This window comes from Salvelinus alpinus, chromosome 8, assembly GCF_045679555.1.
Source record: "Salvelinus alpinus chromosome 8, SLU_Salpinus.1, whole genome shotgun sequence".
In the NCBI taxonomy this organism is placed as follows: domain Eukaryota; kingdom Metazoa; phylum Chordata; class Actinopteri; order Salmoniformes; family Salmonidae; genus Salvelinus; species Salvelinus alpinus.
The window spans coordinates 58,585,639-58,613,280 of NC_092093.1; the positions used below are offsets into that span (position 1 = coordinate 58,585,639).

The 27,642-nt window shown below is 42.4% G+C and overlaps 1 protein-coding gene and 1 long non-coding RNA gene across 6 annotated transcripts in view; one reads left to right on the forward strand and one right to left on the reverse strand.

The window, feature by feature from the left end:
- Window positions 1-27,642, reverse strand: part of LOC139583361 (lethal(3)malignant brain tumor-like protein 4) — a 151,697-nt gene that overhangs the window by 115,078 nt on the left and 8,977 nt on the right. For 2 of the 5 annotated variants that reach the window (XM_071414345.1, XM_071414350.1), the window contains exons 2-10: window positions 19,406-19,512; window positions 18,439-18,536; window positions 14,163-14,217; window positions 13,825-13,913; window positions 11,634-11,738; window positions 10,625-10,760; window positions 10,068-10,159; window positions 8,924-9,075; window positions 4,796-4,872 (exon numbers count right to left, since the gene is read on the reverse strand). In XM_071414345.1, coding sequence (XP_071270446.1) covers window positions 4,796-4,872; window positions 8,924-9,075; window positions 10,068-10,159; window positions 10,625-10,760; window positions 11,634-11,738; window positions 13,825-13,913; window positions 14,163-14,217; window positions 18,439-18,519 — 787 coding nt within the window. In that variant the 5' untranslated portion in view covers window positions 18,520-18,536; window positions 19,406-19,512. The remainder of the gene's footprint in view (window positions 1-4,795; window positions 4,873-8,923; window positions 9,076-10,067; window positions 10,160-10,624; window positions 10,761-11,633; window positions 11,739-13,824; window positions 13,914-14,162; window positions 14,218-18,438; window positions 18,537-19,405; window positions 19,513-27,642) is intronic. The other 3 variants (XM_071414349.1, XM_071414348.1, XM_071414347.1) reach the window with 3 other exon arrangements.
- On the forward strand, window positions 711-26,227 carry LOC139583362 (uncharacterized). Its single transcript, XR_011676539.1, has 3 exons — window positions 711-936; window positions 15,910-15,964; window positions 25,725-26,227. It is a non-coding gene; the product is annotated as an uncharacterized lncRNA (long non-coding RNA).

Below are 27,642 nucleotides of genomic sequence, written 5' to 3' on the forward strand. Positions count from 1 at the left end.
GGTAACAGAAACTATAATCTCTCTCTCCTCCCGTTCTCCCCCTCTCTCTTCACCCCTCTTTCTCTCGCTCTCCCCATTCGCTGATCTGATGTATGATGACTGTGCTACAGGATCCATTTAACAGCACATCACCACGCTCACTTTTAACTGGAAAAACACATGCCGTTTTGCAACACACAGGGGAATGTTAGCCGACTGGCACAACCAAGCAGCCTATTAGATTGTAGAACAGGAGAGGGAACGAGGGAGAAGAAAATGGAGACAGAGAAAGAGGAGAGAGAGAGAGAGAGAGAGAGCCTAGAGGGTTTTGATATCCTCTCAAATGCAGACTTGGATTCCTCACATTTTTGTCATTTATCAAACACTCTTATCCAGAGCAAGTTACAGTTAGTGCTTTCATCTTACGATAGCTAGGTGGGACAACCACATATCACAGGAAATATGTAATTTATTGAGGAAAAGTGTATCAGCAAAGTCAGAGCTAGAAAGGAGGGGGTGGATTCAGGTGCTTTCAGAAGATAGGCAGGGTCTGCTGTCCTAGCTTCAGGGGGAAGCTGGTTTCACCATTGGGGTGCCAGGACAGAGAAGAGCTCGGACTGGACTGAGCAGGAGCTGCCCTCCCATAGGGGTGGGAAGGTCAAGAGACCAAAGGTGGCAGAACAGAGTGCTCAGGTTGGGGTGTAGGGTTTGAGCATAGCCTGAAGGGAGGGCAGTTCCTCTTGCTGCTCTGTTGGCAAGCGCCATGTTCTAGTAGTGGATGTGAGCTTCAACTGGAAGCCAGTGGAGTGTGCAGAGGAGTAGGGTGACACGGGACAACCAGGCGGGCTGCAGCGTTCTGGTTAAGGTTCAGGGGTTTGATGGCACAAGCGGGGAGTCCAGCTAAAAGCAATAATCCAGACCGAAGATGACAAGGACCTGCACCGCTTCCTGTGTGAGGTAAGGTTGTACTCAATGGATGGTGTAGAGCATGAACCAGCAGGAGTGAGTCACTGCTTTGATGTTTGCAGAGAACGACAGGGTGTTGTCCAGGGTCGCACAAAGGTTCTTTGCACTCTGGGAGAGCGACACTGTGAAGTTGTCAACCATGATGGAGGGGTCTTTGAGCGGGCAGGCCTTCTCCGGGAGGAAGAAAAGCTCTGTCTTGTTGAGGTTGAGCTTGAGGTGATGGGCCGACATCCAAGCTAAGATATCTGCAAGGCACACAGAGATGCGTGCGTCACCTGGGTGTCAGAAGGGGGGGAAGGAGAAAAGTAGTTGAATGTCATCCACATAGCAATGATAGGAGAAACCATGTGAGGATATGACAGAGCCAAGTGACTTGGTGTAAAGAGAGAAGAGGAGAGGGCCTAGAACCGAGCACTAGGGGTACACCAGTAGTGAGAGTACGTGGTGCAGACACAGATCCTCTCCTCGTCACCTGGTAGGAGCGGCCTGCCAGGTAGAACGCAATCCAAGAGTGTGTAGAGCCTGAGTCACCCAGCCCTGAGAGGGTGCAGAGATCTGATAGTTCACAGTGTCGAAGGCAGAGGATAGATCTTGCAGGATGAGAACAGAGGAAAGAGAGCCAGCTTTGACAGTGCGGAGAGCCTCTGCGTTACAGAGAAGCAAAGTCTCGGTTGAGTGACCCGTCTTGAAGCCTGACTGGTTAGGGTCAAGAAGATCATTCTGAGAGAGATAACAAGAGAGTTGATCAGAGACATCACACTCAAGTGTTTTGGAAAGAAAAGAAAGGGATACAGGTCTATAGTTTTTGACTTCAGATGAGTTGAGTGTTGGTTTCTTTTGGAGTTAGAAAGGACGCAGCCAGTGCTCAGGGATGAGTTGATGAGGAATTGGAGGAAGGTCTCCAGAGAAGGTCTGGAAAAGGAAGGATGGGGTCGAGCGGGCAGGTTGTCGGGCAGCCAGACCTCACTAGCTGCAGGATTTAAAGAGGTCAAGGCATAGGGTAGTTCTGTGTGACTGGGACCAGTGGACTCAATAGGCTGAGTGAATGAAGAACAGATTTCGTCAACCTTCTTTTTAAAGTGGTTGACAAAGTCGCCCACAGAGAGGGAGAAGGGGGGGGGGGACTTAGGAGGGAGGAAAAGTGGAAAAGAGTTTCCTGGGGCTAGAGGCAGAAGCTTGAAATTTAGAGCGATAGAAAGTGACTTTAGCAGCAGATACAGAGGAAGAGAAGGTAGAGAGGAGGAAGTGAATGATAATTGGTCCTCCGGAAGTTAAGTTTTCCTCCATTTTCGCTCAGCTGCCCACAGCGCTGTTCTATAAGCTCGCAATGAGTCACTCAGCCACGGAGCAGGAGGGGAGGGCCGAGCCATAGGATGCGGAAAGGGAGGTGAGTACGGCCGAACATAATCAGAAGACAGGAGGAAGAAGGATTTAGCAGAAGAGAGAGAGGATAGGATAGAAGAGGAGAGAGTAGTGGGAGAGAAAGAGAGCGCGAGTGAAGATTGCGACGGTGCATGACCATCTGGGTAGGGGCTGAGTGGCTAGGATTGGAGGAGAGGGATACAGAAAAGGAAACTAAGTAGTGATCAGAGACCTGGAGGGGGGTTGCAGTGAGATGAGGAGGCGAACAGCCTCTACTAAAGATGATATCAATTGTTTTTCCTGACTTGTGAGTTGGAGGGGACTGGGACGTGTGTTCGTTACGCTTTGCCTTACGCTTGTAAATGTTTATGTCGTAAACACAATAAGACATTAAAGCCACACAAAGTGAAATTCTAGACACCTCCTATACCTTTGTCCCATTTAACGTTACTCCGCCAACTTTAACATATCATCGTAACTAGCTGCTGACTGCAGATGAGAAACTTTTAAATGATTGACAACATCTAGACTGACAGGAGAGCTGGTTTTATGTAAGTCTAGAGAAGAATGTGAAAATATGAAGCTGGGCTGTCGAAGCGGTCAACGGATCAAACCACTCCAAATCATAAGATTAAAGCAGAGCTCGGGTCTATGTAGCCTATGTACTGTAGCATCAACTGCAAAGGAAGTGAAGGTGAATGCTGACAGGTGCGGTAAATAACATAGGAGTTTCCTAAATGTAAACATTTTTGAATGTCAATTAAATGCTTTAAAATATAACTCATTGTGAAATAACTTAACATTACTAAGTTATGACCACATTTATGTGCTGTAATGTAGTGTTCCATCATGCTACATCAACAAAAACAACAATTGTGAAGTAAATGACTAATGTTAAGATGTTTTATGCATTGAAGGGCATGTACAGTATACTATGTACTGTATTACTAAAGAACAGCTGTGATTAGGGGCGGAAGGTAGCCTAGTGGTTAGAGTGTTGGGCCAGTAACCGAAAGGCTGCTAGATCTAATCCCCAAGCTGACAAGGTAAAAATCTGTCGTTCTGCCCCTGAACAAGGCAGTTAACCCACTGTTCCTAGGCCGTCATTGTAAATAAGAATTTGTTCTTAACTGACTTGCCTAGTTAAATAAAGGTGAAATAAAAATAATAATAATAATAATAATAAAGTGCCTCATTTCAGGATCATGCACGTGTCATACATATAACGTATAACTTAAGCCTTGTTCACATTGGCAGTTTGAAGAGACTAAAATCAAATATTTGGGCATAAATCTGACTCGAATGTGTTTTTTCCCTGCAGTCTGAACAGCCAAAAAGCACATGGAATCAGATATTTTAAGACACATTTCAAACCACCTTCGTAGGTCGTTTGAAATCCGATACAAATCTGATTCATGGCCATGCAAGTTGTGTCTAAACGGTCAAATCAGATTTGTTTTGCCATTGTGGTTTTTACACTGTTATTTGGCATTTCTTGTTGCTTGCTAGCTACTCTGTTAACAGTTTTGACAAGAACATGTGGGAGCTAACTATCTTGTTAATTGTCACAAACAAATGAGTGAATATGCTAGAAAGCTCAACAGCTTGTGGACTGCTGTGTCTGGCTAGCTAGTGGACTGCTGTGTCTGGCTAGCTAGTGGACTGCTGTGGCTAGTCAAAAAGGACTCATTTTGAAAGTTGGATCATCTTATCCTTTGAGGCTTTAAAAGTTCTTACCACTATGATTTTGAAGATTCAAAACAACTGGGAAATGTCCATGGCAGGCATTATTGTCACCTTAGCTAAGGGCTGGAGAAATGTAACCCAGCTCAAATTCACACAGCGCTAAGGACTGACCATCCATGATATCAAATGTATAGTTTTAACCATGTTTTGAGGCTATAGTGTTTGTTTACATACATACATACATACATACATACATACATACATACATACATACATACATACATACTTTGGGTTCTGTTGGGGTACATCAGATGAAATAAGCTCATAAGGCATTTATAAGTAAAATTCTTCAAGATATATAATTAAGTCCAAAAATGGATGCATCAACTAAGAATTCTAGCTTTAAATAAGTAGGAGGTGGAAGGGGACAATACCAGCAAATTAGAGGGGAAATTAAATTGATTACTCGAGTATTGACGTGGAAGATTACGAGAATTATGATAATATGTGCGGCAGGTAGCCTAGTGGTTAGAGCGTTGGACTAGTAACGAAATGTTGCAAAATCGAATCCCCGAGCTGACAAGGTAAAAATCTACCGTTCTGCCCCTGAACAAGGCAGTTAAACCCACTGATCATAAGTCATTATTGAAAATAAAAATGTGTTCTAAACTGACTTGCCTAGTTAAATAAAAGGTAAAATAAATAAATAAATACAAAAAGGCCTTTTTGACAGACATTAGCCACACAGCATCCAAAGTGACTTTCACACAACAGTATTGTATCTACTGGGCAATCTACTCACCCTGAGGCGCAGTGAGAGGTCGTCCGTGGTCCTGGCACCAGCCCACTGGGTGGATGTGAGGGCTGCTGGCATCACACCTAAAATGCACATAACACTATAACTCTAAATGTGTTTCTTATTGATTTTGAAGTTAATGTAATATTGTTCTTGTCTATTACTGTTTTGTACTTTGTCATGTATTTGTACATTTTATGTGGACCCCAGGAAGAGTAGCTGATGGAGGTCCTAACAAAATAAACCAAACACACACCACTAAACCACAGCATACAGTACATTATCTTCCTACATATACACACTTCCTCAACTAAACACACACACATGTATTTCAGTCCTCCTGGGGTAGCACATAACAATAACCTCTACATGCAATTTGCAATTAAAATACACGGTTTGTGACCGGGAGAATATTGCAATAGGGCTCCGACGAGAGGTTCTGGGAATGGATTCTCAATCCTTGTAACCCGTGCGGTTATTAAATATTAGCGATAGCGATGTTTCTGTGCAACTTTGACGTTCTATTTTCTCCCAAGAATTGCCAAACAATTTGTATGTTGATGTAGTGCCCATCGGTTATGAATGTTTCAACTTCTGTGTTGAGAAGTCGTGTTTTTACAGTCGGTTCCTGATTTTAACTCCCTAGTCGATTGACGCACTGGTGCATAATAAAACAAATACAATTTTAAAAAATCACCATCTAAATCTGTTAGTTTAAGCTAGAGATATGTTTAAAAAAAATGTTTTTCATTGGATGTGTCTCAATCCACTGCATCCGCCGATATCGCACTTCCACAAAGGTGGTAGAGCGCTCATAGGGAAGTAGGGGTGCTGCAGCACCCCCTGAAAAAAAATCAGCTGTTTTTTTTGTAGAATTAATATTCTTTTAATAGTGCCCTGGGCCTTTACTAGTCCTGTATTAGAGGACCAATATAGCCGTCTGTAGCACGGGCTACATTGTGAGGGTGGAGAGACATGCATCTTTGTTCCAGCTAAACTTGAACAGGACAGTAGGCCTAACTACCTTTAAAAAGCGCGTTTAAAAAAATATATAAACACTTTATCATCACGAGATAGGTGCAGTGAAATGTGTTGTTCTCATAAAGATCTACGACAGCAGTATTAAACTGAAAGATAAGGTCATTTCATCAAACTTGAGAGGCTCCCCATGCTTATTAATTGCTCATTCAACATATTGGCTGCTACTTCCCTCAATCCCATTTCAACAGTTTTCCTTCCTAACTGTTTTACATTCCCCGAGGTCAACCAGAAATGTTTCCTTGGCCAAATATTCCCAGATTTTCATATATAAAAAAAGGCCACACATGTGATGCCATACGTTTTTAATCATGTAGGCTACACTGTCCCGCAAAATCATCCTGTTGTTCCACATTAGGGCATTTTAAAATGTGGTCACTCGGTTTGACCTATAAACTATTATGACCACTCTATGGAAAGGGGAGACTCTCGTGTTTTGCTCTATGACCCCAACAAGTGCCACTGGACTCGTCTGAAGGTAACCGATACCGGTTTAAAAAATGTATGAAGGTAGATTTGTGCCTACCCAAAAAAAGGGGTTCAATCCGTTTCTCTAGGCTACAGTAACAAAGGCTAAATTCAATATTTTATCAAATACTTGTTTTATATTTTTTTATACCTAAAGGGGTCAAAACATTAAAAATCAAATAGCAGAATGATCCATAGTATGAAGTTCTTAAAACAATTCCATGTCAGCTTAGAAACCACCACCCCCCCCCCCAACGACTTAGACTTTGAAGAATTAAAGAGCACAACTAACCATGAGCATTTCTACCACCACAGAAACAGACCATGGGTCTGTTCTAAAGTGACTTCTCAGTTAACCCAGAGATAAAATCTTGCAAAATTTGAGTGGCCTGCACAGAGCAGTGCCATTGAGTGTTTGCTAACAGATCTCATGGTTTATTTTAGGGCTGTGTCTGATAACTTAGCTAGCTAACAGAAATTGGAAATGCAACACCACACCAACAACCGTCATGTTTCTCAATTTCAAAGGAAAGATTCCATTGGTCACGTGACTTGTATATGCTCTGTGATTGGACAACACAGAGCACAATGCTGTATGGGCTAAGTAGTTTGAACCACGCGACCAGCATGCTGTTGAAATTTGTATGCTAAAAAATGAGTGGGTGTGTCAGTTCCGGAACCATAACTGCGAAAAGAGGGGCGGTCCATCTGAGGCCTATTTCACTTACTGTACAGGCCGGCTAGATTAACATCTACCTACATACACATGCAATCACACAACAAGTGCAATTCCATTAGATTTCTGTGTGCTTTGAAATGATACAGCAGCAGTGCGATTCTGCCGAATAGCCCAATCATGTGTTGCACAAAGTGAAGGCTTGCCTGACTGCTGTCCCTTGGGCCCTATAATTTGACCAAGAATCCCACAAATGCTCTTTGGTGAATGTAGCCGGAGTGGCTGAGAGAGTGAATCTGTGTGCGGGGAGTGTGCGTGTGTGTGTGTGTGTGTGTGTGTGAGAATAGTCAATCATGGGTTGCACAGAGTGAACGATTCCCCACTTTGCTGTCCCTTGGGCACTATAATTTCCCCAAGAATCCCATACATGATCTCTGGTGAGTGTAACGGACTGGCAGAGAGTGAATCTGTGCGCGTGTGCGTGTGTGTGTGTACATGCAAGTGTGTTGTGCCTGTGTGTAAGTTAAACTGTGAGTGTAGGTGTACATGTGGGTGCGTGTGAATGCAATGAGCTGTGGCGACCCATGCTTTCTGTGAGGCAAGGAGACTAGGAGATTCTCCTCTTGGAAAGTCTCAGTAAGACATGAAAAAAGAAGGGGAAAAGAACAAATAAAATAACCACTGCAAAATATCTCAGCCAGGCAGCTCTGAGAACAAAACAGAGAAGACTGTCAGTTCTCCTCTTCAACTATTACATCATTTCTAGTTACACGACTTCTGTTTTTCTCCCACATCAAGCTTTCACTGGATTAATTGGGCCATGCGTCACATGCTATGTAAATCAAACTCCTCTTAACAATAAGCGGGTAAATCATCACTGATGTCAGTACTCGAGAGAGACAGAGAGACAAGAGAGACAAAGAGAGAGACAGAGAGAGAGAGAGACAGACACAGACACACAGAGAGACAGATAGACACAGACAGACACAGACAGAGAAAGGAGAGAGAGAGAGAGAGAGAGAGAGAGACAGACACAGACAGAGAGAGAGAGAGAGAGAGACAGACACAGACAGAGAGAGGAGAGAGAGAGACAGACACAGACAGAGAGAGGAGAGAGAGATGAGAGAGATTAGAGAGAGAGGAGACAGAGACAGGCGGAATTGTAGATCATACATGTACACACACGTGCGCACCCGCACACACCCTTTACTGTTGATCTATACGTCACTCTTTATGTAACACAGCTACGTATATGCACTGTGCACAAAATATTCCATGCTCTATGACAGACTGAACAGGTGAATCTAGAACTGCAACGCTGCTGGGTTTTCACACTCAACAGTTTCCCGTGTGTATCAATAATGGTCCACGACCCAAAGGACATCCAGCCAACTTGACAACTATGGGAAGCATTAGAGTCAACATGGGCCAGCATTCCTGTGGAACGATTTCGACACCTTGTAGAGTCCATGCTCCGATAAATTGAGGCTGTTCTGAGGGCAAAAGGGGGGGGTGCAACTCAATATTAGGAAGGTGTTCTTAATGTTTTGTACACTCAGCATATATATATATATATATATATATATACACACACACAATAGTACAATAGTTACAAAACAACATTAAGGTGTAGTCTATCAATTACTGACACTAAACATCAGTAAACATATGTTGATCGCATGTCTCATCTGGCTAGAACTTGATGAAAACACCTTCTCAACCTCATGTTTGATTTCCACAACGGACTTAGTTTAACAGTCAAGGAAGCCAATATACAAAAGCTAGACACGTTTCAAACTGAGGAGACAGAATTCATTCTTTTGTAGTTTTTTCCCCCACACACACACACAGTGTGGACATTTTATTTTCCAATTTCTCATCAACTTACAACTCACAAAAATCTAACTTCAAAAGAATGGAAAACAGTTTGAACTGAATGACGGGTGTCTCACCAGTAGTCGTAGGTGTCGTCCCAGTTGTCGAAGTGAACCAGAAAGCGATTGTCCACGATGTCGGCCACCGAGGCCACACACACCAGGCACGGGTTCTTCCGGTCCACTGCCTCCAGTTTCATGCCCACCTGAAACTTAGAGGTGCTCGTGGTCTGTGGACACACACAGAGTCACATCAGTAAGGGCTCAATTATTTGACTACGTAGAAATCATGCATTCATGTCAATCGAGGGTTTGAGTAAATATTCAAATAGCATACACTGATTCTGCCCTAAAGGCTTGAGAGCACCAAATTTGAGCTTTAAGATAACATTTGATCATATCACATACACTGAGTGTACAAAACATTAAGAACACCTGCTCTTTCTATGACACTGACTGAGCAGGTGAATCCATTTGAAAGCTATGATCTCTTTATGATGTCACTTGTTAAATCTACTTCAAAATCAGTGTAGATGAAGGGGAGGAGAAAGGTTAAAGAAGGAATTTTAAGCCTTGAGACAATAGAGACATGGATTGTGTATGTGTGCCATTCAGAGGGTGAATGGGAAAGACAAAATATTTAAGTGCCTTTGAACAGAGTATGGTAGTAGGTGCCAGGCGCACCAGTTTGTGTCAAGAACTGCAACGCTGCTGGATTTTTCACGCTCAACAGTTTCCCGTGTGTATCAAGAATGGTCCACGACCCAAAGGACATCCAGCCAACTTGACACAACTGTGGGAAGCATTGGAGTCAACATGGGCCAACATCCCTGTAGAACGCTTTCGACCCCTTGTAGAGCTCATGCCCTGATTAATTGAGGATGGTCTGAGGGCAAAAGGGGAGGTGCAACTCAATATTAGGAAGATGTTCTTAATGTTTTGAACACTCAGTGTATATTGTCCTATACACCAATCAATTCCCTTCATTAAAGTCATACAGTACCTCTCAGTCAATCTGTATTTGAGCTTTTGCCAATGTAAAAACACGACAGGATGTAAAGCGGTGTTTCTTTGAAGCAATGTGGGGCTAGCTTTACAACAGCCACTGGGACACATTGTTCTGTTCTGCTGTGTGAATGAAGGTCAGCTTTTGGCCCCAGGCGTCCTTTCAGGAGAAAGAAGCACTAAGCTTATGACTCCCACAACCCGACCAAGCACTTACACTGTTATGGGATTTAAACAGATGCTGTGGTGCAGCTGGAGCATTGCAAGACTCCTGGTATTTATCCCAGTTAAACTCGACTTCGTTGTAGCCTGAAATAAAATAGGGGGGGGGGGGGGGGGGGAGAGAGAAAACAAATGCGATTAGGGTTGTGAAAAATATTGCTGTGCCAGGTACATTACATTATTCCCAACAGACTGCTGTGTATTAGCACTAAATGCTGATGGTGTGGAAATAAGATGAGGCCCTTGTAAGAGAAATGAACCATGCATAGTTTAAAGACCATTCTCCTGTTATGTGTTGAAGTCTATTCCGTTAGGATCAAACAACCACAAGCTCTTACACAGAAGCAATACAATTATATCAATTATATCCGGACTGAGCTAAGACAAACTGAGCTGTACTGAGCTGGCCTGGCTATGCATCCACCATAGTTGCTTGCCTTGAACCATGTTGACAAGGACCATGTGAAAATAATATATTGGTTTGGGTCAGCAGAATTAGTTACTGTGAAATGGGAAAAGAGAAAAAGGGTGTGCTGATCTGCTGTAGATCACCTTTTGGTGGGTGGAGCTTGTGTCCTGTCGACTCGCACCATCCGGCTGGCCTGATGTCGGCAGAGTCGGCGTTTAACCAGAAGTCATAGCATTCAGAGTAGCCGTCGATGTGGAGCCGCAATCGGTAGCCAATCACCTTTGAAAAACAAAATGCAGTATATATATGTATGGATGTACATGCAGTCCCTATCCCAAAGTCATTCCGCTCCGTCTTCCCATGACTATTGCAGTAAGCTAATTGCAGGGCCTTGCGCTTAACAGTTGGTTTCTGTTCCACTGTGAATTATATATGAGGAGACTCTCCATACAATTCGATTTTTGCTGATGGAAATACAACAGCGACAGCTCACGTAAATCTTGTACATTTGGAAAGTGGTCGATGTGATACGCAGATTCCAAGTCCCACAATTTCTTCACAAAAGGGATGGCATAAAAAGCTAATTGACAACACAAAACTACCAAGGCCCTTGTCAGTAACAGTTATGGACGAGAATTTCCCCCACCCACAACAGTGCTGTCTGGACTTCAAATCACAGACCCAGTTAAAGTGTGTGACACGCCCAATGTGCTAGGGTAGCCCTTGGTGTGACACGCCCAATGTGCTAGGGTAGCCCTTGGTGTGACACGCCCAGTGTGCTAGGAGAGCCCTTGGTGTGACACGCCCAGTGTGCTAGGAGAGCCCTTGGTGTGACACGCCCAGTGTGCTAGGAGAGCCCTTGGTGTGACACGCCCAGTGTGCTAGGAGAGCCCTTGGTGTGACACGCCCAGTGTGCTAGGAGAGCCCTTGGTGTGACACGCCCAGTGTGCTAGGAGAGCCCTTGGTGTGACACGCCCAGTGTGCTAGGAGAGCCCTTGGTGTGACACGCCCAGTGTGCTAGGAGAGCCCTTGGTGTGACATGCCCAGTGTGCTAGGAGAGCCCTTGGTGTGACACGCCCAGTGTGCTAGGAGAGCCCTTGGTGTGACACGCCCAGTGTGCTAGGAGAGCCCTCCCTCTACGCTGCAGCTCACCTCTGCCACAGACAGGACGCAGAACATGGAGGGGTGGAGAGGGTCGATCCCCTCCAGCCTCATCCCAGCCTTGAAGCCACTTCTGCTCGGGGGGAACGACTGGGCCTGGGATGGAGGGAGAGAGAGACGAAGATAAAGGGAGAGAGAGTGGGGGAGAGGAAGGAGAACATAAGAATGAGAAAGTGTGAGGGAGACAGCAATGGACATACAGAGAGAAAAGTAAATGAGAGGAAGGGAGAGAGAGAAAGTGAGAGACAATAAGGATAGAGAGTATAGGACAGAGCAGAGCTAGCAAAAAAGGAGATAACGAAATGACCAACAGGAGACCAGGAGAATAAACCCAAATGTTGATAAATAAAATATCCTCTCTAGAAAACCCAAACCTGTAGTAGGAAATATAACTCCAGAAAATCCAAACCTATACATTTACTAGGAAACATAACATTATTGTGCTTGCATTTTCATGGAGGCTGGACCGCCACGCTCAAGTGTGTCGCGGCAGCGCAGTTGCCGTGGAAATGGGTGTTTGTGCCTCTGACGGAACAGATGTCCTGTCAAATCCCTTCATAGAAAAATTCATACAGTACGCTGTACCGAGTGTTTGTAGCAAAGGACTTAGTCCAGTGTAAATCATTGTTATGGAGAGAGAAATGGGGGAGGGGGAGGCAACACTGGAGGGGGGGGGGGGGGGTCTTGATACTGTGACATTTAGGGGTCAAGTCTCAAATCCTTGCTTAATCCCCCTGCGGTCTAATAGTTGTGCTGTGACCGTTCTCAAATTCACAGTCATTAGAAACAATGGGGACATCCTGGTGTCCACCACCACACACACCCACGCGCATGAGCACACACACAAACAGTGTGACTTTCATCTATTTTGCAGGCCCTTGTCGACCCATTAGAAATAAGTCCTGCAGAAAAGCAGTAGGAAAGGGGAGGATCTGTGATTTCTCTGCAGTTTTTCTGAAATCTGGCTGTGTGATCTACAACTCCAGCTACTGCGATAGGGAAACTATTTCATCAAGGACAACTGGTTGCAATTTGCTTTGTTCTAAAATAAATAAAATAATTCACATTAAATCACACAGAAAATACACAACATGAACAAAAGTATGTGGACACCTGCTCAGCCAACATCTCAATGCAAAATCATAGGCATTAATATGGAGTTGTTCCCCCCTTTGCTGCTATAACAGCATCCACTCTTCTGGGAAGGCTTTCCACTAGATGTTGGAAGATTGCTGCAGGGACTTTCTTCCATTCAGCCACAAGAGCATTAATGAGGTCGGGCACTGATGTTGGGCGATTAGGCCTGGCTCGCAGTCGGCGGTCCAATTCATCCCGAAGTTGTTCGATGGGTTTGAGGTCAGGGCTCTGTGCAGGCCACTCAAGTTTTTCCACACCGATCACACAAACCATTTCTTTACGGACCTCGCTTTGGGCACGGGAGCATTGTCATTCTGAAACAGCAAAGGGCCTTCCCCAAAGTATGTGGACACACCTTCAAAAAATGTGTTGTCACAATGTTGCAAGCACAGAATCGTCTGGAATGTCATTGAATGGTATAGCGTTAAGATTTCCCTTCACTGGAACTAAGGGGACTAGCCCAAAACCATGAAAAACAGACCCAGACCATTATTCGTCCTCCACCAAACTTTACAGTTGGCACTATGCATTGGGGCAGGTAGCGTTCTCCTGGCATCCACCAAACGCAGATTTTTCTGTCAAACTGACAGATGGTGAAACGTTTCCTTCTGCTTCGGAGTCTAATGGCGGCAAGCTTTACACCACTCCAGCCGATGCTTGGCTGAACTTGGGCTTATGTGCGGCTGCTCTGCATCTTTTGAAGGGGTGTCCACATACATTTCTATATAGTGTACCTTTGCATAGTCCCGTAAACTATATACTGTACAGTAGGTCCTTAACATCCTTCCTTTTAAATCAACAGACCATGTTTAACATCAAGCAGCTGGCTTATGGCCTTTAAATGCAAATCATAGCTCTGGTGGCCTGTATTCTAGTTTAGTAAAATACATCTCAGACTGAAAACAGACAAACATGGGGAACTACCTGGACATTTTAATTTTCTGTTGCAAAATTTTCCGTTGTTACAGTGTGCCCTAATGTATAGGGCTCTCGTGTCAAGCTTTAGTAGTAGATAGACCTACTGATTGATGAAGGTGATGCTTACCTCAGTGAACAGTCTTAGGGGAACTGCTATGGCCTTCTCCTCTCCCAGGTACTGATCCCACGACCAGGCCTTCTTCTTACCAATCACTGCTACCACACCACAATCATCTGAGTTATATCTCTTCTTATGATACCACAAGCCAGATTCCAGGACACACATTAAACCTAGTCCTAGTCTAAAAACGTTGCTCAATAGAGAAACCCTGTGTGTAAATATACATCAGTACTCTACAGTACATAGCATATGCCAGCCATTATCATTTGATATCACTTTAAACATACTCTGTGCATTCATATCAATAACCAGTAGTATTTTAGTATTCAGTATTCAGAGTTTACCTTGTGTGCTGGTCACTTTGTTCTTCATTTTTGCTGCGTCCTCTTTCGGTCGCTCCTGAAATGACACAGTTGTTACAGGTATAGAATCTTAATTTGATCACTGGGTTGTCGCAGAGCAGGAAATGCAAAAAAAAAGTATTCTAAACTTTGTAATTTCCACTTAAAAAAGTGAGAAATTAATCCAAACAAAAAATGCAACAACCCATACAAAAATGTCATTAATTATAATCTACATAATAATTCACATTTTCTGTTGCTGCAGGATTATTTTCCTGCTGTGAGAAACTGGGAAAATTAAGATCCTACATCTGTAATCCTACAGTACATAACATGTCCACTTGACCTGACCAGGGAAAAACCCTCAACTCTACTTTTTACTTTAGCCTAACTAGGGCCTGGAGTTGTTCCTGGTTAGGTCACATAGGGATTAAATATCAAATTAAGAAAGGACATCTATAGTTGCTGAAAGAAACTTGAGTAATACTTTACTTAAACAGGCCCAGTGCTGTCAAAAACGTGATTGTCCTGTGATTAAAATAGTATTCAGACCCCTTGACTTTTTCCACATTTTGTTACGTTACAGCCTTATTCTAATTGAATAAATAGTTTTTTGCTAAATCATAAAAAATAAACTGAAATACACATTTACTTAAGTATTCAGAGCCTTTACTCAGTACTTTGTTGAAGCCCCTTTGGCAGCGATTACAGCATCGAGTCTCCTTGGGTATGACTCTACAAGCTTGGCACACCTGTATTCGGGGAGTTTCTTCATTTTTTTTTTTTTTTTGTAATATTTTCTACATTGTAGAATAATAGTGAAGACATCAAAACTAATGAAATAACACCTATGGAATCATGTAGTAAACAAAAATAAATTGTTAAACAAAACCAAATATATTTTATATTTGAGATTCTTCAAAATAGCCACCCTTTGCCTTGACAGCTTTGCGCACTCTTGACATTTTTAATACATTTGCAAAAATGTCATTATGGGGTATTGTGTGTAGATTGATAATTTAAAAAAACAAACAATTTAATCAATTTTAGAATAAGGCTGTAATGTAAAAAAAAGTGGAAAAAGTCAAGGGGTCTGAATACTTTCCCAATGCACTGTATTATGCTGAATTGTAATGTTGAGTACATTGACCTCTGGTACCTTGGCATTAGGTTCCCAAAGTTGGGTTTGCATCTAAAAAGGTGAAAATAAATTATGCAGTTATTGAGGCTACCTGCCACTTATATAAGATTAGCTATGTTAATTTCAAAAAGAGACATGAATTTAGAACATAATTCTCCCGAGATGTCAATCACAATTTGAAATGTTGCAGGGTCGCCCCCATCCCTGCCTCCAAATGACTGAAAAGCTGTTGCAATTTTGAATTTTCTTCAGAGGTGGAGAAGAGTAGCTGAGGATGAGGAGAAGAGCAGCTGACAAATCTTCCTCATGCCAGGTGACAGAGGAAGAAGAATTTTCTTCAAATGCTTACAAAGCAAGAGTTTTCACAGAGATAGCAAACACAGCTTTGTAGTTGGGCTGCGTTCCTCTGGCAATATAGCTAGAACTGGCTTGCTAGATAATTGCTAGTTAAAAATAATCACATTTTCCCTGCCTATGGACAGACCCGAACAATGTACTGTAAAAGTTAGTATTTTGTACTGTTTTGCTAGCTAGTTCCTGGACATTAACCTCCTACTCTTCATCTTGTGTGGAATTGTTTCACTGACTTTGTCTCCGCATTATCCACAGGGTAACTGTCAACTTGAGTCTGAAAATGGACACTGGAGGTAAAGGAATCTGCGGTGTAAGTATCAATTTGATATTCATGAACATTTGTCATGACCTGATTAGGTCAGGCTACCTGATTTGGTCGGGGTGCATTGTAGCTAAGCCTTATCCTAACCTGGCACGTTAATGTGCCTAACCTGCTACATTAATTTAATGTAGACAGAACCATTGCTAACGTTGGAGCCCGACATCACTGGGTTGTCACACATTAACCCATAATTCTTCACCTTGTGTGGATTTTTTTTCTTCTTTTCCACAGACTCTTTCACATTATCCTAACTGTTTACTTGTTTAAATACCTTATTTTCAAATACAGATAAGCGCACAGAGGTAATTCGTACATTATATTTAGTTTTTCAGATGTGACCTTCCAGTGACTTTCGGAGCACACAAAGGGAAACAATACATTTGAGTCTTAATTGTTTGTTTTGTGTGCCTTTTTTCTATTGCATTTGACATGCATTTAAAATTACATTTCTGGCACATATATCACCATATATTATGAACTATATATTACCAATATATATTAAAATAAGTATTATTCATATCTACATGTTGACCATAAATAATCATGCATACTGTTAAATATATTTACAACAAATGCATGTAAATATATGAATAGCACATGTACGTAAAATGCATACTACCACATATGGACAAGTAAGATGGCAAAAATAATTCTAACATATTTAGAAATAGCCAAAATCAAATATGTAAATATATTTATGAAATATATCTGTGAGTAGTACATGTATTTAGATATATTTATTTTCAAATATTAGTACATGCAGTTGAAGTGAGAACTTTACATACACCTTAGCCAAATACATATAAACTCAGTTTCACAATTCCTGACATTTAATCCTAGTAAAAACTCCGTCTTAGGTCAGTTAGGATCACCACTTTATTTTAAGAATATGAAATGTCAGAATAATAGTAGAGAGAATGATTGATTTCAGCTTTTATTTCTTTCATCACATTCCCAGGGGGTCAGAAGTGTACATACACTCAATTAGTATTTGGTAGCAATGCCTTTAAATTGTTTAACTTGGGTCAAACGTTTTGGGTAGCCTTCGACAACAGGTTGGGTGAATTTTGGCCCATTCCTCCTGACAGAGCTGGTGTAACTGAGTCAGGTTTGTAGGCCTCCTTGCTCGCACACACTTTTTCAGTTCTGCCCACAAATTTTCTATAGGATTGAGGTCAGGGCTTTGTGATGGACACTCCAATACCTTGACTTTGTTGTCCTTAAGCCATTTTGCCACAACTTTGGAAGTATGCTTGGGGTCATTGTCCATTTGGAAGACCCATTTGCGACCAAGCTTTAACTTCCTGACTGATGTCTTGAGATGTTGCTTCAATATATCCACATAATTTTCCATCCTCATGATGCCATCTATTTTGTGAAGTTCACCAGTCCCTCGTGCAGAAAAGCACCCCCACAACATGATGCTGCCACCCCCGTGCTTCATGGTTGGGATGGTGTTCTTTGGCTTGCAAGCCTCCCCCTTTTTCCTTCAAACATAATGATGGTCATTACGGCCAAACAGTTCTATTTTTGTTTCATCAGACCAGAGGACATTTCTCCAAAAAGTACAATCTTTGTCCCCATGTGCAGTTGCAAACCGTAGTCTGGCTTTTTTATGGCGGTTTTGGAGCAGTGCCTTCTTCCTTGCTTAGTGGCCTTTCAGGTTATGTCGATATAGGACTCGTTTTACTGTGGATATAGATACTTTTGCATCCGTTTCCTCCAGCATCTTCACAAGGTCCTTTGATGTTGTTCTGGGATTGATTTGCACTTTTCGCACCAAAGTACGTTCATCTCTAGGAGACAGACCGTGTCTCTTCCTGAGCGGTATGACGGATGCGTGGTCCCATGGTGTTTATACTTGCATACTATTGTTTGTACAGATGAACGTGGTACCTTCAGGCTTTGGAAATTGCTCCCAAGGATGAACCAGACTTGAGGTCTACAATGTTTTTCCTGAGGTCTTGGCTGATATCCCCATGATGTCAAGCAAAGAGGCACTGAGTTTGAAGGTAGCCCTTGAAATACATCCACAGGTACACCTCCAATTGACTCAAATTATGTCGATTAGCCTATCAGAAGCTTCTAAAGCCATGACACCATTTTCTGGAATTTTCCAATCTGTTTAAAAGGCACAGTCAACTTAGTGTATGTAAACTTCTGACCCATTGGAATTGTGATAGTGAATTATAATTTGTAAACAATTGTAGGAAAATTGCTGGAAGAATTACTTGTGTCATGCACAAAGTAGACGTCCTAACCGACTTGCCAAAACTATAGTTTAACAAGAAATTTGTGGAGTGGTTGAAAAAAAAAAAAGTTTTAATGACTCCAACCTAAGTCTATGTAAACTTCTGACTTCAACTGTATATGTATTTAAAATATATGTCAATATATCAGGCTTCTGTATGGGGTTAGGATATGATCAAGAGCTCAGGTTTGGTCAGTCCAGGCCTACTCACTCTTAGACAATATTCCTCCACCACGCCTTTGCTGGAACTCACACTCAGTTTTATTTTCTTCCTATCCTCTGCCTGCATCATTCGAGACAGGATCGATTCTACAACAAGATAGGAAAAAAAGCCACATGAAACACACACATAGGCCAACAGAATGCAAAATCAAATCAATTACCATTTAAAATTGTGCATTGCGTTAAGTTGAGACATCTCAATTTATTCCTACATGTAATTTTCCTTCTGAACAGAGTGAATGAAAAGCCCCCACATTCCTTCTAGAAAAACATGAAAGCTCTCTGAAGTATCCCCCTTTCAAACAAAGCAGATTACATTCCTCGTCTTATGTGCACTTCAATTGTTCGCTTGAGACGTAAGCAGCTGGACCGCCTCATTGCCTGTGGTAGGAGACAGAGGCGGGATGCCCCCCCCCCCCACCAGTACAGTAACACATGTGTATTGTATATAGAGGACATGAATGCATCTCTTTCCCTGGTACATTATGTAAATTGATGTCTGATGGAATTTGGATTGAGTTCCTGGTAAGAGATGAAGACGGCTTCCCATGAAAGTCAAATGAAGTGAAATGGGGTCTGTGGTAGAGGGGGTGGCCGCCGCTGGAGGGGCCCGGATTTTCACGGAAAGGCAGTGAGAAGCAGCAACTGTGAGCCTTCCGAAGCAGATTAATGGACTGTACTTTAGTTACCCGGAAACAAAATGGATTCACTATATAACTGTAACACTTACTGCTCTAACACAAAATGGTCGCCCTCGGGCCTTGTTGCACTCTGACTAAAGATTAACTGTGTTGAAATATCATAAAGGAAATCTCAGGGCTACAGAGCAAAATAATCACAGCCTAACCTTAACGCACCACAAAATGGACTGAAATCATAATTTTGACCATTGACCACTGCTACCCTACTGTTAAGTGAACTCTTTAGTGTTTCAGTGAACCTCCATAGTGACTCACCGTTTGGTATTTCCTCCGGCCCAGTCCTTCGGCCAATCAGGGACTCAGTCTCCCAGTATCCATTCCAATCACATTCTATGTCTTGAGCAGATCTATTCGAGGCCTAGCTATAGACAAAACAAATAAAATGAACAATGGTTCAAAATGACAGACAAACATGCCATAAAAAAGTTAAATGCTTTGCATTTATTGACTAACACAACAATTCATGTATGCATGTGCCATACTCTGAAAAGTTGAAATGAGATTTCTCTGTGTAAACAGCGTCCCCAAAACCACCCAGAGATTTAGTTTTACAAAAAGGTTTGTGGGAAAATAGGGTTTGTTTATAAATTACAGCTTAAATACTGCAATGAGGATATGATTGAAAGGCTCCCATATTCTCCATCTAAAAGATACTGCTTCTCAGGCGGTCAATATCACCTTCCATATTATATTAGGGGGGCCTATTAATTGGTGGAAGGTTTCCAGGAGGTGTGACGGAGAAGGGGAGGGGAGCCAGTGCTCGAGGTCCCCGAGGGTGAGTGGAGGTGGGGCTGGTCTGACTGCAGTCTGCAGGCCCTCTGATTAACTGGGAGGGGTGGCTGCCAAGGCTCTGGGCATTAGGGATAGGCATTTGAAATTATTTCGGGGATTATAAAAATATCAGATATGTGGATAGTCGAAATATGTGTTTTAAAAATACACTAGATGACCAAAATTGTGGGCATCTGCTCATCGATCATCACATTCCAAAATCAGGGGCATTAATATGGAGTTAATGTAACAGCCTCCAGTCTTCTGGGAAGGCTTTCCACTAGATGTTGGAACATTGCTGAGGGGACAAGAGCATTAGTGAGGTCGGGCACTGATGTTGGGCGATTAGGCCTGGCTCGCAGTCGGCGCTCCAATTCATCCCAAAGATGTTTTGATAGAGCCCTGACCTCAAAACCTCTCTGTGCTGACCAGTCAAGTTCTTCCACACCGATCTCAACTAGCCATTTCTGTATGGACCTTGCCCGGGGGCATTGTCATGCTGAAAACAGGTAAGGGCCTTCCCTATACTGTTGCCATAAAGTTGGAAGCATAGAACCGTCTAGAATGTTGTATGCTGTAGCGTTTCCCTTCACTTGATCTAAGGGGCATCCACCAAATCCAGATTCTTCCGTCGGACTGCCTGATGGCGACGCATATTTCATCCCTCCATAGAACACGTTTCCTCTGCTCCAGAGTCCAATGGCGGCAAGCTTTACACCCCTCCAGCCAACGCCTAGGAATTGCGCATGGTGATCTTAGGCTTGTGTGCGGCTGCTCAGCCATGGAAACCCATTTCATGAAGCTCCCGACAAACAGTTATTGTGCTGCCGTTGCTTCCAGAGTCAGTTTGGAACTCGGTAGTGAGTGTTGCAACCGGGGACAGATGACTTTTACGTGCTCCAGCACTCGGCGGTCCCGTTCTGTGAGCTTGTGTGGCCTACCATTTGTCAGCTGAGCCGTTGTTGCTCCTAGACATTTCCACAGTTGCCAATGTATGGCTGTGTGCTCGATTGTATACACCTGTCAGCAATGGGTGTGGCTTAAATAGCCGAATCCACTCATTTAAAGGGGTGCCCACATATATACTTTTGTGTGTATATATGTACACTACCATTCAAAAGTTTGGGGTCACTTAGAAATGTCCTTGTTTTTGAAAGAAAAGCTATTTTTTTGTCCATTACAATAACACCAAATCGATCAAAAATACAGTGTAGACATTGCTAATGTTGTAAATGACTATTGTAGCTGGAAATAGATTTTTTTAATGGATTATCTACATAGGCGTACAGAGTCCCATTATAGCACAACTGAAAACTGTTCTGATTAAAGAAGCAATAAAACTGGCCTTCTTTCGACGAGTTGAGTATCTGGAGCATCAGCATTTGTGGGTTTGATTACAGGCTCAAAACGGCCAGAAACAAAGACCATTCTTCTGAACTCGTCAGTCTATTCTTGTTCTGAGAAATGAAGGCTATTCCATGTGAGAAATTACCAAGAAACTGAAGATCTCGCAAAGTTCAGTTGTGCTAACATAATTACAAATTGTTTTTTAATGATCAATTAGCCTTTTAAAATTATAAACTTGTATTAGCTAACACAACGTGCCATTGGAACACAGGAGTGATGGTTGCTGATAATGGGCCTTTGTACGCCTATGTAGATATTTAAAAAATATATATATAAAAAATATATATATATATTTTAAGTCTGCCGTTTCCAGCTACAATAGTAATTTACAACATTAACAATGTCTACACGGTATTTCTGATCAACTGAATGTTATTTTAAAAGGGACCAAAAAAAATTGCTTTTCTTTCAAAAACAAGGACATTTCTAAATGACCACAAACTTTTGAACGGTAGTGCATATGAAACATCAATGGAGACTTGTGCACTGCACTGCTTGTTTCAGCAAACTGGTGGGGAAGGGGCGAGAGAGGAGCAGGAGCCGGTGTGTGTGAGTCTGTGTGTGTGTGTTGTTCCAAACTGTTTGGTTACTTCTCTGCATCTTTCCGAGGTTAAGTTTAGGCATTTATTACGAATTAACTCTGAATGGTTATAGTAAGGGTTAAGGTTTGGGATAGGCTTAAGTCTTCCAAGTAATCGAATACTAAACATCCGTTTGGATATTGGAATAATCGCAGTGCATTCCTACTGGGCATGGGGTGGAGCTGTGTGTCCTAACACTCCCCTCCCTCACTGGGCTCCATTGATCGAATTGTTTAATTTGACAGTGAAAGAGCCACCAGGAGGTTTTTGATGTGTGTGCGCGCCATACAGAAGATAGCAAAGAAGACCAGGTTTGTGGGAGTAAAGACAAAGGGCTAAATCCTAACCCGTATGTGTGCATGTAAAGTACAGTAGGCCTAACTATCTCAACTAAATATTGCACTGATGCCAATGGCAACTGTGTAAAAGACTGATGATCTTTAGGATTCATCCCATTGATGCCACAGCATGTCCTCAGACCTACAGTAAATAACTACATTCAAGTGGTTGGTATGGGTAGGATGATATTGTGTGAGGCTGACGATGTGCAACAATGTAAACAACAGTCTTAAATAAGCACACCACTAAAGCTGAAAAAATAAATACAATTTTCCAGCGATCTCCACTGCAGTTATCCAAAAAGACAATTACGCCACAGCAAATACACACCAGGCCTTAGTAATGCAGCGTGAACTGTGTACCTGACAGAAATTAATAAAATTGTCAACGGATGAATGTTGCCACCATGACGTGATGAGAGACCCAGCGATTAGGGGAGCTAAACAATGGCCGCTACCATGGTGCGGATTATGGGGGAGCTTTGGATGCTGGAATAATTTTGGAGTGGACGAACATGCATACATTTTGAAGTAATTTATTTGAAAAATCAAATGAAAATATCATGAATGGTTGTGTTCATGACACATTAAAAGTTAAATGTTCAGTTTAAATTCAAAAATGTATTATTAGGCCCATAAAAATGTTTCGTGCAAGATTCCATTTACCTTGATGGCTTACACCAACCCCCCCTCCCCCCCAGAGACACCTTTTTCACTTTTGAAAATTGACCCCGCCCCCTTTCTATGATTGTTTATTGAGCCTATATTAAATAAGGCACCAAAATCTTGATTTTGTTTAATTTGAGAGACCTAGAAAAATGTTGGTTTTGAAGCTCATTATCTGTAAGTTTAACAAAACTCATGTCATCTTTTAGGCTATTTAATATTACAAACAAAGTCTAGACCTTATTCCCCCAAATTTTATTTTGCTACCAAATGTATTATAATTTATATGAACCCTCATTTCATTACACATATTCTCTTTTACAGAAAGTGAATAGATCAATTGATAGCAACAGAGACACACAGTGTATAATATTACTTCCCAAGCAAATACTCCTAGACTTTAGAAGGCAGTAGCTCAGCTTTTGAATGTCAGAGACAAATCAAAGATAGGTGCCACTCTAGCAGGTGGGGGAGTACAGTGAGCGAGTGACAAAGGGAGCAGGGAGGGAGAGACAGCAACTAACCAAGCCGACTCGCACTATAGTAGACTAATAGCTGCCATAGCTAGGTTATTTATCATCCAATGATTACGTAGTACTTGTTTTGACTGCATCAAACCGGGAGAAGCTAGTTAAGATACCTGGCTAACATCGTTAGCTAGCTAGGCTAATTGAGGCCGCATGCACTTTCATCCTACAGTTACAAATAACAACTTAATTCGGAATATTAAGTAGCTGCCTACCTGTTGGCTCATGGTCGTTGTAGCCTATCTGTTACAGATACAAGTATTCATTACCATCCCCCCCAGACTGTCTCGTAACACTATCCTTCTCCTTTAACTGTAAAATCTGTCATTTTAATTCCATCTTCCATTGATTAGATATCTCATAACTTCTGCCACACAGTCTATTGCCGCTTTGATGACTTATGATTGGCCAACAACAAGCTACACGTGGCACGCTCCACTCTCTTTACTGCAAGCAGTCGCGTTCGGATCTGTACGGGCCCTTCCGGACAAGTCAGTTAAAATAACACAAACCCGAGACGAGTGGCAGATCCGACTATTCGGGTACAGGTGGGATCCGTGAAGGTCACAAATGAGCGCTGTTACACACGCATGCATGAATCTAATAAAGTTAATGGCAGGCCGTGCATAGGCAAATAACAGCATGCATCATTCTCCAGACAGGAAGGTGTGAGAGAGAATTTGAAAACAAATCCAATTTTGATGTGTCCATTTATTTTCCCTTTCGTACTTCAACTATTGGCACATGGAAAGTATTCAGAACCCTTGACTTTTTCCACATTACTGCCTTATTCTAAAACGGATGACTTTTTCTTTTATCCTAAGATATCTACCACACACACACACACACACACACACAATACCCCATAATGAAAACAGGTTTTTAGAAAAGTTTACTAATTTATAAAAAAAAAACAGAAATACCATATTTACATAAGTATTCAGAGGCTTTACTATGAGACTCAAAATTGAGCTCAGGTGCATCCTGTTTCCATTGATCATCTTTGAGATGTTTCTACAACATGACTGGAGTTCACCTGTGGTAAATTCAATTGTTTGGACATGATTTGGAAAGGCACACACACCAGTCTATCTGAATGAAAAGGTCCCACAGTTGACAGTGCATGTCAGAGCAAAAACTAAGCCATGAGGTCGAAGGAATTGTCTGTAGAGTTCTGAGACAGGATTGTGTCGAAGCACAGATCTGGGGAAGGGTACCAAAACATTTCTGCAGCATTGAAGGTTCCCAAGTACACAGTGGCCTCCATCATTCTTAAATGGAAGAAGTTAGGAACCACCAAGACTCTTCCTGAGCAATCGGGGGAGAAGGGCCTTTGTCAGGGAGGTGACCAAGAACTCGATGGTCACTGACAGAGCTCCAGAGTTCCTCTGTGGAAATGGGAGAACTTTCCAGAAGGATAACCATCTCTGCGGCACTCCACCAATCAGGCCTTAATGGTAGAGTGGCCAGACGGAAGACACTCCTCAGTAAAAGGTACATGACAGCCCGCTTGGAGTGAAACCAAGATTCAACTCTTTGGCCTTAATGCCAAGCGTCACGTCTGGAGGAAAGCTGGCACCATACCTACGGTGAAGCATGGTGGAGGCAGCATCATGCTGTGGGGGTGATTTTCAGCGGCAGGGACTGGGGACTAGTCAGGATAGAGGCAAAGATGAACGGAGTAAAGTACAGAGAGATCCTTGATGAAAACCTGCTCCAGAGCACTCAGAACCTCAGACTGGGACAAAGGGTCACCCTCCAACAGGACAGTGACCCAAAAGCACACAGTCAAGACAAAGCAGGTGTGGCTTCGGAGACAAGTCTCTGAATGTCCTTGTGTGGCCCAGCCAGATCCTGGACTTGAACCCGATCGAAAATCTCGAGAGTCCTGAAAATAGCTCTGTAGCAAAGCTCCCCATTCGACCTGACAGAGCTTGAGAGAAGAATGGGAGAAACTCCCCAAATACAGGCGTGCCAAGCTTGTAGCATCATACCAAAGAAGAATCAACGCTGATAAAGGTGCGTCAACAAAGTACTGAGTAAAGGGTCTGAATACTTATGTAAATGTGATATTTCTGTTTATAATAAATTAGCAAACATTTCTAAAGACCTGTTTTTGCTTTGTCATTGTGGGGTAGTGTGTGTAGATTGAAGAGAAAACTTTTTTTTAAATTATATTTTAGAATAATGCTGTAACCTAACAAAATGTGGAAAAGGTTAAGGGGTCTGAATATTTTCAAAGGCACTATAGCTGATAATGTAACACTTTAAAATGTCTTCACAGGGCCTCCGGGTGGCGCAGTGGTCTAAGGAAATGCATCGCAGTGCTAGCTGTGCCACCAGAGATTCTGGGTTCGAGTCCAGACTCTGTCGCAGCCGGCCGCGACCGGGAGGCCCATGGGGCTGCGCACAATTGGCCCAGCATCGTCCGGGTTAGGGAGGGTTTGGCCAGCAGGGATATCCTTGTCTCATCGCGCACTAGCGACTCGTGGCGGGCCGGGCGCAGTGCACGCTGACACGGTCGCCAGGTGTACGGTGTTTCCTCCGACACATTGGTGCAGCTGGCTTCCAGGTTGGATGGGCATTGTGTCAAGAAGCAGTGCAGCTTGGTTGGGTTGTGTTTCGGAGGACGCATGGCTCTCGACCGTCGCCTCTCCCGAGTCCGAACGGGAGTTGCAGCGATGAGACAAGACTTTAACTACTACCAATTGGATACCACGAAATTGGGGAGAAAAAAAAGGGGTAAAAAAAAATAATAATAAAAAATATGTCTTCACCATTTTGAAACCATTGAGAGTGCAATGTTTAACGTTCATGTCGACTCATTTTTTTGTTGTTTTTCTTCTCACTTTTGTTTATTGTTTATTTCACTTGCTTTGGCAATCTAAAACACATTTCCCATGCCAATACAGCCCTTTGAATTAAACACACAGAGAGAGAAAGAGAAAGAGAAAGAGAAAGAGAAAGAGAGATTGAGAAAGAGACAGAAGATGATATGGTACTCAGCTGCAGGACATTGTGCTTATGTACCCATTACGTGCTTTTAAAGTATAAGAGACTCATTATATGTTAAATTGAAAAAAATCAGACAGGTTTTTTTCTAGAACTGAAAGTGTTTGCCATTTTCTCGCCTCCACAGTAAATCAGTACAAGACATCTCCATCATGAGCCCGGCTCCTTTATGTCGCTTTTGAATGACAAGAAATTGAAATATCTGACACACAGAGGCACGCCTGTTTGTGTACACAATAACAGAGCTCGCTAAGAGAATCCAATAAACACTGCCATTCACATTATAATGGAGACTCCACAAACATGTTCAGTAGAGGGGAAAAAGGAAGAGAGAGAGATAGACAGCAGTGACATATGCTCATGGTTAACCAACACTTTCGGTGCATTCTTGGCAAAAGGAGGGAATTGAGTCGGTCCTTTCGCAACATTTTCACAACATTATGAACATTTTATGTTCTGCCTGTTAAAGCTAGAATCGTTAATTGCTACATACATTTGACTGATAAATGAATGATATAATAATTTATTTTGTTAGAATATAACTTGTAAATGTCTCATGTGCCTAGTTCGACGGTCGTAAACCATTTGTAAACAATGTAAATATAAACAAACACTGTGTAGCCTCAAAACATAATTAAACTATAAATTGTTATATCATGGATGGTCAGTCCTTGCGTCCATACCGTTGTCTATGAATTAGAGTGGTTACATTTCTCCAGACCCATCCCTCATCTTTTTACCAAAACAGAGGTAAGGCTTGGCGCTTGAAGGCACGGCGTTTGTAGCCAATACAAGCTTTTCACCCTACAGTTAAACTCTCCCTTTGTCAGAGCAGCTGGGCTCAGTCTCTCTCTATGTGCTCTAACAATGAAGAGCAAAACAAAAATCACTGTTCAACCGCCCGCGGGACAAACAAAAAAAAGACCAATTGTAATCTGTCCTAATCTGACTGTGATGGCCAAGGCCTCTGCGTAGTCTGCCATCAGGGTGACATATCTCTGAGACATCTATAATTCATCTGGGTTGTGACTACTGATACAGGTGGATCCCCAATTATCTCCTGTGCCATCTGAGAATACACCCACACCTGATAGTTTGGGGATTAACACAACAGTTAGAGAGAGATACAGAACACTTATTCTCTGTTCTATTATCTACCTGACTGAGAAGTGTTATCGCTGGCACATTAG